The sequence below is a fragment of the Marmota flaviventris genome, chromosome 2, assembly GCF_047511675.1.
Source record: "Marmota flaviventris isolate mMarFla1 chromosome 2, mMarFla1.hap1, whole genome shotgun sequence".
Lineage (NCBI taxonomy): Eukaryota > Metazoa > Chordata > Mammalia > Rodentia > Sciuridae > Marmota > Marmota flaviventris.
In genome coordinates this window covers 28,229,392-28,240,927 of record NC_092499.1, presented here as the reverse complement: position 1 = coordinate 28,240,927, position 11,536 = coordinate 28,229,392, and the positions used below count along the sequence as shown (strand labels likewise).

General features: G+C 42.1%; 1 protein-coding gene across 1 annotated transcript; it reads left to right on the top strand.

Moving 5' to 3' along the window:
- Positions 1–3,820: 3,820 nt before the first annotated feature.
- Positions 3,821–9,819, top strand: Eif2b2 (eukaryotic translation initiation factor 2B subunit beta). Its single transcript, XM_027931630.2, has 8 exons — positions 3,821–4,037; positions 4,138–4,258; positions 4,408–4,556; positions 5,433–5,596; positions 6,178–6,273; positions 6,863–7,000; positions 8,007–8,073; positions 9,274–9,819. The coding sequence occupies exons 1-8, from the start codon at positions 3,875–3,877 to the stop codon at positions 9,429–9,431; spliced, it is 1,056 nt and encodes a 351-aa protein (XP_027787431.1). The 5' UTR covers positions 3,821–3,874; the 3' UTR covers positions 9,432–9,819.
- The last annotated feature ends 1,717 nt before the right edge of the window (positions 9,820–11,536 follow it).

Sequence of the window (11,536 nt, the reverse complement as noted above, 5' to 3'; positions counted from 1 at the left end):
CATTGAAGTGTTAATATTTATTGTATTTTTAAAAATATGCCACATAATTTTTAAAATTGCAGTAAAATAAACAAAATTTACCACCTTGAACTTTTTGTTTACAGTTCAGCAGCATGCTGTGCAATGTAAATGCACAAACATAATTTACCCTCTATCTCTAGAACTCTTTCCATCCTTAAAAAACAAAACACAATGGGGCTAGGGTTGTGACTCAGCGGTAGAGCACTCATCTAGCAATTTCAAAGCCCTGAGTTCGATCCTCAGCATCACATAAAAAAATAAATAAATAAAATAAAAGTATTGTGTCCAACTACAACTAAAAAATATATATATATCTTTTATATATATAAATATTATATATATATAAACACAAAACAACAACAACAAAAACAAAAAACTCCTTCCATCTTGCAAAACTATTAACTTCTGGGGTCTGGGATTGTGGCTCAGTGGTAGAGTGCTTGCCTAGCATGTGTGAGGCACTGGGTTCAATTCTCAGCACCACATATAAATAAATGAATAAAATAAATAAAGATCCATCAACATCTTAAAAAAACAAAACAAACAAAAAAAATGACAACTGTTAACTTCTAACTTTAACTAGAAATTCAACAAAACTTTCACCTTTTACCCAGCCCCTGGCAATTACTGATCTACTTTCTGTATCTATGAGTGAACATTTTAGTTTGAGGGATTGGTGTACACACACACACACACACACACACACACATTATTTTGTATGTATGAAAATATATTTCTTTTTATTTTTGTTGTTTTGAAATTCTGTTCCCCTCCCGCCATGTGAAGTTAAACACTGGCAGAAGATATTTATTTAAAAATATTTTGTTGGGCTGGGGATGTGGCTCAAGCGGTAGCGCGCTCGCCTGGCATGCGTGCGGCCTGGGTTCGATCCTCAGCACCACGTACAAACAAAAATGTTGTGTCCACCGAAAAACTAAAAATAAATAAATAAATAAATAAATAAATAAAAAATAAAATAAAAATATTTTGCATACCAGGGATTGAACCCAGGGGCACTTAGCCCCTGAGCTACATCCCTAGCCTTTTTATTAATTTGGAGCCCTGTCTCAAGACAGTTCTCACCCCTTTCTGGCCCTGCATGGCCCCAACCATACCTGTTTCCCAGCGAAGGTCTAAGTTGTCATGTTCAAACTTTTATCCCCTAAGGACTGGAGAGGGAGTCTAGGAGTACTTTACCACTGAGCTACAGCCTCACCTCTTTTTTTTTTTTTAATTTTTTAAATTTTGAGACAGGGTCTCACTAAGTTGACGAAGCTGGACTCAAATTTGTAATCCTCCTGCCTCAAGCCTCCTGAGTTGCTGGAATTACAGGCATGCATTACCAGACTTGGCTCATACTTTGATTTTTAAAAAATATTTTAGTTATGCATGGACACAATATCTTTTTATTTTTCTTATTTTGCCTTTTCATTTTCATGTGGTACTGAGGATTGAATCCATTGCCTCACACGTGTGAGGCAAGCCCTCTGCCACTGTGCCACAACCCCAGCCTTTCATATTTTGATTTTTAACGGGTTGATATATGGAAAAGAACGACAAAGCCCCAAATTGGCCAGAATGTAGTAAGTGCTAGCAAGTATGTAAAGTAAAACAATTTTAAAGACACTTTAAGATTTGACACAACAAAACTGGTATTCTATGAGTTTTTATAGCAATTGTTTTCAATTGGTTTCTAATTATTCACTGCTATTATATAAATATGATTCATTTTTGTGTGCTGACCTTGTATCCTTGCTAAACTTTTTCTATTGCTGTTGTTGATCCTTTAGCATTTTTCTATGTAGACAATGCTGTTTTTTATTTTTCTTGCCTTATTGCAATGGTCAGAATTTTGAGGTAATATTAAATTGGAGTGGTTAGAACAGATATCTTCTTTACTTTGTTCCTGATCTTAGAAGTCTTTTACCATAAAGTATGATTTTACGTGTATGATTTTGTAAACATTCCTTATCAATTGAAGAAGTTCCCTTTTATTCAGAGTTTTCTAGTTTTTAATCATGAAAGGATCTTGAATTTTATCAAATGTTTCTTTTTGCATCTATTGATATAAATTTGTGCTTTTGCTTCTTAGATTGTTAATATGGTGTATAAATTGATTGATTTTGAAGTGTTGAACCAGCTTTGCATTTCAGGTTTAAATTCTGCTTCACACATGTATTATTCTTTTTTAAAAAATATTTATTTAGTTGTAGATGAATACACAGTATCTATTTATTTTTATGTGGTGCTGAGGATCAAACCCAGTGCCTCACACATGCGAAGCAAAAACTTTACCACTGAGCTACAGCCCCAGTTCCTGTATTATTCATTTTTAGTGTTGCTGGATTTGATGTGCCAACAAATTTGTTGCAGATTTTGGTCTGTAGTTTTTTTGTACTATCTTTGTCTTTTTTTTTTTTTTGTGTGGGGGGGGTGTTACCGGGGATTTAACTCAGGGGTACTCACATCCCTAGAAGCCCTATTTTGTATTTTGTTTAGAGACAGGGTTTATTGAGTTGCTCAGTGTCTCACTTTTGCTGAAGCTGGCTTTGAACTTGTGATCCTCCTGCCTCAGCCTCCCAAGACGCTGGGATTATGGGTTTACGCCACCGCGCTCAGCTCTGGCTGATTTTGATACTGGTAAAATCTTTCTGGAGGATAATTTGTCAATAGTCAAAGCCTTGAAAATGTGTATGCCTAATTTGTCAAAGCCTTGAAAATGTGTATGCCTAAGGACTTGGCTTTGAGGAATTTGTCTCAAGGAAATAATTCGAGCTGGGAGCGGCGGCATATGGGTAATACCAGTGACTGAGGAGGCTGAGGCTGGAGGATACTGCAAAAGTACGAGGACAGCCTCAGCAATTTAGCGAGATCCTGTCTCAAAATAAAAAGGCTGGAGATGTAGCTCTGTAGTAAAAGGCCCCTGCATTCAATCTCCAGGACAGGGAGGAAAAAAAAAAAAAAAAAAGAGAGAGAGAGAGAGAGATTCCTATTAAGATTTTGGGTTCAGATAGACCGGATACAAGTGTGAACCACTCCCTTTCTTAACTGCTTAAATATTGTGGGTCTGTTTCCCTTGTAAAATGGGGTAAGATATCCATTTCACCGGACTGAAGAAGAGTCAATTCACACACAGTGCCCATTACATGACAGGCCTGAAGTAAATGGTAGCTGTTAATACTGGGTAGGTCGGCAAGTCTACCAAATCGGAGGCCATCATCTTTGCTCCCGTATTAGCTCCTATTACGAAATCCTTGTAAACGGGCACTCTCTTCATCCCCTATTCCTCTCTCTTCCATCAGACGTGCCAAGCCGCGGGAATATAAAGGCAAAATAGATAACGGTCCCGTCTTCGCGAGATTGAATCCATTAGGGAGACGGGAGCAATCAGTTCCATGTAATAATCAACACTATAATGGGGCGTCTTCCCAAGGAGCAGCAGGCCCTGGACGCCATCTCGCAGCGTTTGATTCAGGACACCAGACGGTCATCGAGCTGCGGGGCCAGGAAGGAGGGCGGAGACTTCTCCCGCGCGCTTCGGGTCACTGCGAGCCAGCGTAGAGGCTTGCCGTTACCATAGCAGCAGAGTAGCCTTCCCCAGCCACACCGCCTCTTCAGGCGGGACCGGTCACCCCAGCTCAGTTTCAGAGCCCTCAGAAAAGCCACTTCCGGCCGAGGCGCACCGTGGAAAGCGAACAACCAGAGCTCCACGTCTCTGATTGGCCTAAGCAGATGAAAGGGGCGTACCTACTTCTCTCAAACCGAAGTTTTCTTCTTGGAGCGGAAGTTGACCTTTCCCGCCCCGGAAGTGCAACCCTGGGTCTTCCAGGTGTGGATTCCGCCTGTCATCGAGATGCCGGGAGCCGCGGCGAAGGGCTCGGAGTTGTCCGAGAGGATCGAGAGCTTTGTGGAGACCCTAAAGCGGGGTGGTGGGCAGCGCAGCTCGGAGCACATGGCTCGGGAGACCCTGGGGCTGCTGCGCCGGATCATCACGGACCACCGCTGGAGTAACGCAGGTGAGGCAGACCTGCCTCGTTCACGTCCCCGATCCCTAGGCTAAGTTACCCAGGCAGCATTGTAGCTGCTCTGTCCCACACCCTCTCTCTCGGGCTGTAGGGGAGCTGATGGAGTTGATCCGCAGAGAGGGCCGGAGAATGACGGCCGCGCAGCCCTCGGAGACCACCGTGGGCAACATGGTGCGGAGAGTGCTCAAGATCATCCGGGAGGAGTATGGCAGGTCAGGCTCACGGCCTGGGCTCTGGGTTGGACGCAGTGACACTTTTTGCATGTGCTCTCTGAACACTTAGAGCAACTACTGTTGCTGAGCAGCACCTGTTGCTTACTTGACTATTCCTCCTCCCCATTTGGGTCTTGTTGCCCCCGTAGACTGCACGGACGCAGTGACGAGAGCGATCAGCAGGAGTCCCTGCACAAACTCTTGACATCTGGAGGTCTGAGCGAGGATTTCAGCGTCCATTATGCCCAACTGCAGTCCAACATAATTGAGGCGATTAATGAGCTGCTCGTGGAGCTGGGTAAGATGACTGAACACTGGGTGGACCCAACAGGTCGCAAGGGATGAGAAAACAGAAGCAAGCCCCTGGAAGTCGTTCATCAGCAGAGGTGGGAAGGATGACCCGTCTTCTGGTTCCTTGATTAGGAATGGGTGGAATAGGCAGCAGGACTAAAGTAATCTTCCCTACTTTTCCTGACAGACCAATCCTTTATAGGCTGCAAATCCTCTGTCTCAAAGACTCTATTAGGATAGGGCTTTATTTTCATTTCAAAGAAAATAAACTTCCTAAAACCACACTTGCTACACCCTCCCTTACTAAACTTTCTCTTATATTTTTTTTCTTCATACATATATACCTTGTCTCTGAGATCCAGGAGACCTACAGATATTCATTACAGAGTTCCTCATAGGATAAAAAGACTAGGTTCTATCTGTGGCCCAAACTACTGCTTCCAAATTCCTTCTCCATTTTTCTCTTGCTTCCCTCTCTCAGGTAGAGGTTGTTGTGGCCACCTTTTGGAGAAAGAGTTCTTTTAGGAAGGAGCTGTTTACCTCACAGTCAGCACTTTCATGTTCCCCAGATTGCTGTTTCTCGCCTGTGCTTACTGTCTTCAGAGCAGTTGTAAAAGCCAGCATTGTGGCAGGGAGGAAGTTGATGAGCAGGAATGCTGCTGGAAAAGGGATGCAGGCTAAGATTTTAGGAAGTAGAAAATCCCAGAGGAGGGGAGCTTTTAAGAAATTGTGACATTTCATTTTAAGCCCATTAACCTGTGGTACTAGATTCTGCCAGGTGGGCAGTTTATGTGAAGGGCAAACATCCCTTGTCATACTGTTGTCATATCTGTGATGTGGCATAGTGTTTTCATATTTTCCTTACAAAAAAATGTTTTTGCAGAGGGCACCACGGAGAACATTGCAGCCCAGGCTCTGGAGCACATCCATTCCAATGAGGTGATTATGACCATTGGCTTCTCCAGAACAGTGGAGGCCTTCCTCAAAGAGGCTGCCCGAAAGAGGAAATTCCATGTCATTGTGGCAGAGTGTGCTCCTTTCTGCCAGGTAGGGGGACTGTTAGAGTTGCTAAGAAAAGTGAAAAACGAGGGAATAAAGGAAGGATGGGTGGAAGTAAAACATTAACAGAATTTTCAAGTTGTTCATCTGGTGAATATTTTCAATCTATAGTTTAAAAAAGTTGGGTGACACTATTGGGTCCAAGAAGAGATAAACTGGTTCTTTTAGGAATCAAAAGAGGGTAATTTACTTTGGGGATGATGGGTGCTTGGACTGATCTCACCCAATCCTTAAGTAAATAATAGGTTTCAAAAAGATAAATATGTAAGGATGAAGGATGTTGTAAAAGAATGAGCCAGGAGCTGTTGTGGCAGCTGTGCTCCATTATGCAAGCAAGTTGTATTTCCAGTTTTGTGGCTACTCTAGTGCTGCTATGGAGTAATATATATTTATTAGCTTTCCTGCGGCTCATAAGAGTATACCCATCATAGGCAGAAAAGGGAGTTATCTTTTGGAAACTGGCTGCTGGATATGCCTATAGCACAGCATTCCACAGGTCCAGGTACATCTGAGAGCTCTTTTTCATTGTTTCTTTCTCTCACAGCATCAGCCTTTCCCTTCTATTGCAGGGTCATGAAATGGCTGTCAATTTGTCCAAAGCAGGTATTGAGACTACTGTCATGACTGATGCTGCCATTTTTGCTGTTATGTCAAGAGTCAACAAGGTTGGTATCTTTCAAGTTACTGTTGAATTCATGAGGATTATATTTTTAAAATACTGATATTTTTTCCTTCTCTTAATATTTATGGTAAGAGAAGAAAGATTCTAGTTAACCCTTTGAAAGTATATACTTAGGCATTTTAAATCTATTAACTGATTTTCTTTCCTTTTTATCTGCATCACTGTTCTTCACTTGGAGTAGCATCTAAATTTGGTTAAAGAATTGAAAAACTAGAAGTAGAATCAAGCTAGGAGTGTCAGCTGTTAGGGATTGGCTACAGGGTTCCTGCCCTAGGCTCAAGAGAACTTGGCAATAGTAGATGGTAAATAAAGAAGACTCTTGGCTTCTCGAGAGGTATGGCAGATAGATTCCAGAAAAGACAGGGCAGAGAGCAGAAGGCATTGCGGTTTCCTGCTCCATGCTCCATTCATTCTTTCCTTGGGAAAGCCAGAACTTTATAGTACTAAGCCTAGGCTCACTTTCCACCTGCTGGTCTGTGATTTCTCAGGGTGCCAAGATGGAGGCCTGAGCATTCAGCCTGTGGTGGCCAATGGCCCCCAAGATGGCTTACATTTTTCTTCTTGTCCCAAAGGTGATCATTGGCACAAAGACCATCCTGGCTAATGGTGCGCTGCGAGCTGTGGCAGGAACCCATACTTTGGCACTGGCAGCAAAGCACCATTTCACACCACTCATCGTCTGTGCACCCATGTTCAAGCTTTCCCCACAGGTATGTCTCTAGTTTGTAGGCAACAGAAAGAAGGAAGCCAGAGTGTAGACTTGAACTTGGCTTTCAACCTACTCATTCTACTCAATGGATTAGACCCAGTAGAGGATAGAAAGAGCCACAGAAGTCTTGATCCAGAAAGCACAATTGATAGTTATATCCTGCCAGTTTTAGAAGTCAAAATTATAATGTCAGGACAATATGGACTAAGGAAAGGCCCTGTGCATACAATTAACACAAACCCCCCGCCCCCCCCACGCAGCCCCCCATTGCCCCAATCATTTCTGAAAATGCCTAGCAGGTTGAAAGTAGGGTCATAGAATTGGTCCTATTCCTCATTGTCATAAAGGCCTGTCTTTATGGCCTGAATACAAGCAGTTGCTAAGTAAAGAGCCATTTTGTCAGTGATAAAAGCTATTTGCATTGAAAACAATCTATTTATATGTCTCTGTATTTTTTAATTGAGATAAAATTCACATAGCATACAATTAGCCATTTTAAAATGTACAATTTAGTGGCATTTAGTACATTCACAGCATTGTGCAATTACCATTCTCTAGCTTTACAACTTTTTGTCATCCCAGAAAAACACCCTGTACCCATTAAGTCATTGCTCCCTACTCCTCTTTCCCCATCTTTTATTAACCACTAGTCTGCTTTCTGTCTATGGATTTGCCAATTTTGGATATTTTTATATCAAAGGAATCATACAATATGTGACATTTTGTTTCTGACTTCTTTCACTTAGCAGAATGTTTTCAAGATTCATCCATGTTGTAACACATGTCAGAATTTCCTTTTTAAGGAAAGATTCCATTGGGTACACCACAGTTTATCCATTCATTTGTGGATGGGCATTTGAGATGGTTCCTTTTGGCTTTTTTAATAATGCTACTTTAAGCATCTGTATATAAGTTTTCTGTGTGGGCATATATTTTCATTTCTCTTAGGTACTTATTAAGAGTGGAATTGCTAGGTCTCTTTTTAAATTTTTTTTTTTCCTTCCTAGTTCCCCAATGAAGAAGATTCATTTCACAAGTTTGTGGCTCCTGAAGAAGTCCTGCCTTTCACAGAAGGTACTGAAGAGTGGTGTGTGTGTGTGTGTGTGTGTGTGTGTGTGTGTGTGTGTGCGTGTGTTTGATCTTTTTATTGTTGGGGTGGTTAGTAGGATTGAGTACTGGCAAGGTGTGTTTTTTTATTATACACTTGTGAAGACTTTATATTTAGCAGCTGAGTGCTTAGGGACCTGAGCTAGTCCTTTTAATTTGTTCTTAGACTAGTATGTATTAGCTGAGTTCTTGGGGCTATGGTTGGTTGGAGCACTCAGCATTAACTGGGTTTGGCTTTGCACATGATTTGAAATACAGGCAACAATTGCGTAGGAAACTTTACCTGTGTTCATTTGCTGTAGGGAGTCATTTTGGTGAACTGACTGCCAAAGGAGCAAGCTCTGGAATGTTCCTACTGGTAAAACTCACCTATAGCCTGGATGCCCTGGTATATCAGGGTCTTTTTCTCTGCTCAATGAACCTGCTGCCTCCTAAGCAGTTAAGCTGGCCCAAAACACTCTCTAAACACAAAGCACAATATGTGGTATCCTAATTTTTGGAAGTTGAATAATTTCATCCTTTTATTTAAATACCCACTCTTTAAGAAATATGTGTATTGAGCACCGTCATGAGGCACGGCAGCTATAACAATAATAAGGCCCTGTTTCCACAGAGCTTTTACTCTGTGTGAACAACAGACAAGAAATGTCAGGTCCTGGGATACTTTAGGAAGAAAACAAAAGTGATGTCTTAGAAAGTGGCTAAGGTACTAACGAGATTGGGCAAGGGTCTTCATGAGATCACGTTGCCACCAGGTACTGAATGAATAGAACCTGCCATGTGAAGATCAGGGCAAGGGTTTTCTAGGCACTGGTACAGGAGCCTGAGATTGGTAATATACTACCCCATCTGGAAAAAGATGGCCATATGGCTGGAAATTTGTGAGCATCGGGGAGAGTACAAATCATAATGTGGTGGGGTGGAGAGAACAGATTTTGAAGGTTGCAATCTCGAGTTTGAATTTTAATTCAAACTCTCCAATTTGAATTGGACAGTTTTAAGCGCAGAGATTTATGGTCTGGAATCCTGTCTTCCAGTTTTACTTTGCCACAACTTCCCTTCCTGGGTATTTACATGCCTGCATTATTGAGCCTAGGCTCCATATGCAACTTAATTCTTAGAGTAGGAGCCTCAGCTTTATCTTTAGCAGTTGTGATTGCCTTTCAGGGGACATTCTGGAGAAGGTCAGCGTTCACTGCCCTGTGTTTGACTACGTTCCCCCTGAGCTCATTACCCTGTTTATCTCCAACATTGGTGGGAATGCACCGTCATACATCTATCGCCTGATGAGTGAGCTCTACCATCCTGATGACCATGTCTTATGACCACCACTTCTAAGCGGAAACTGCTTGGTCACAGCGGAGAGGAGACTCAATGCTGCTGCTACAATGCATCCTCCTAGCAGTGGGGAAGTGGACAGAGTAAACCTTAAAAACTTGATCCTGTTTCTGCCTTTTTAGTCATCCCAGAACAAGCCACACATCCAGGACTGGCTCTTGCCTTTTAGGTCTTAAAAGAGCAGCAGGGCTTTGCCTATTGATTTTGGAGCCTCTTAGTGCCTAGCTGTGTCTGTTTCAGGGATTTCAACTTTCTGGTTCAGTGGTGTGTTAAACATAACACTGACTACCTTGCTGGGATACAAATTTTTGCTCAGAAATGGCTCCCACACCTTTTCCTAGGCTATGCCAATAAAAGATACTGGAAGGCTCCCAAGATTGTTGTCCTGAACTCTAACTGAACTGAAATTGCAGCAGCAGAACCATTTTCATGTTATCTTAGAGGGCTGTAGTTAGAGGGGAAAGTCTGAACATAGAAGTACAAATGAAAGTATTTACAGTTTTCATAATTCACTGGAATTGGCCCCCAATAACTCCTCAGTAATCTAGTCAGTGGTTCCAAGATTGCTGATTATCAGAATCACCAGGGAGCTTAAAAAAATACACCATTTTGCTCCCTATCAGACCTACTGCATCTGATCTTTGGGGAACCTTGGGAGTTACTTTAAAGCTTCCCAGAAAAGGACCCTCTTAATGTCCCGTTACTAGGACCGTAAATTAGAACATTTTAAAAGGCAGCCTCCACTTCTAGAATTGTGTGTACAAACACTCAAAGATAAGAATGTGCCCCTGGCCAGCGCAGGCAGCCAACTAAGGGTTGCTTGAGTGAATTTCCTAAGGTACCAAATAAAACACAGACACACAATTTACCTTTAATTCAAGCCCTGGGACAGCTTCTCTGCCCTTGGCCTCAAACCCCCCAAATGGGAGAGCAAGGAATATCACAAGAGGCTGGCGAGAGGGAGCTAGCACGTTTGGGAGTGGGCTTTTATTGGGGGACTCTCATTTTTTTCCATCCAAAAAAAGGTCAAAGGGGGCAGGTTACAAGGACAGGTAAGGTAATTTGACCCCTGGAGCTATAAGAAGGCAGGCCTTCACATGAAGACACATTTTGCGACATTTTACGACTTCCAAGATCCGGGTTGCTATCTAGGGCCACTTCTGTGTGTCCTGATCATGGGAAGTGACCGATAAAGCCTCAACCAATCAGGGAAGGAAAATGCTGGTCACATGGCGTGGCACCTCCCACAAGAATGTTCAGTGTCACATATGTAATGTCATGGCTAAATGTTCAACAATAGAAGAAATGTTAAATAAGTATGACATTTTCACTGTGGGACATTATGTATACAAGCAATAGAGGTTTCAAAAGGGTGGCTTGAGAGCACTGAAAGCATTTTGGATGGTTCACCTAGCACTTAATTTTAATTAGTTACCAATACTGAACAATCTAGAGATTGCCCATTTAAAAAATTCAGATTTCGTGCTTTTCTTGAAAACTTAGATTTTGCAACTCCTAACCCACATTCCTAAGTTGCAGGATTAGCATCTGATTCCACTGGATTGAAAACTTCCTGTTGAACCCACTTAGCTTGTGTATGCTCTTGGTCTAGGCCCTGTGGGCAGATGAGTTGTTACCCTTTAAAGATGGGCTAGAGGGGCTGGGATATAGCTCAGTTGGTAGAGTGCTTCTCACAAGCACAAGGCCCTGGGTTCAATCCCCAGCACTAAAAAAAGAAAAAAAAAGGGGGGGGATAGATTTGTATGGAAGTTTGTTTTAATATTCTGTAAGTTAAAAACAAGCTGGGGTGGAAGGAACCAAGCTGCAGGGCAAAATGCATAATATGACCCTTCTTCCATTAAAACAAAAGAAAATTATATGATTTATAGTTTTAAATTAAGACATCACTCTGAGTGATCCAGATAATCTGCCATCTTTAGGAACTAGTCATTCTGAAATAGGACTACCTCTTGTGGCAGTGATTGGGTGGAGGGAGGGAGCCTAGGAATCCGCCCCTAAGAAATATGGAAAGGTGGTTTGATAACCACACTTGGATCAACACTGGTTGAAAGTAGGTTATGAGGGGAAGGCT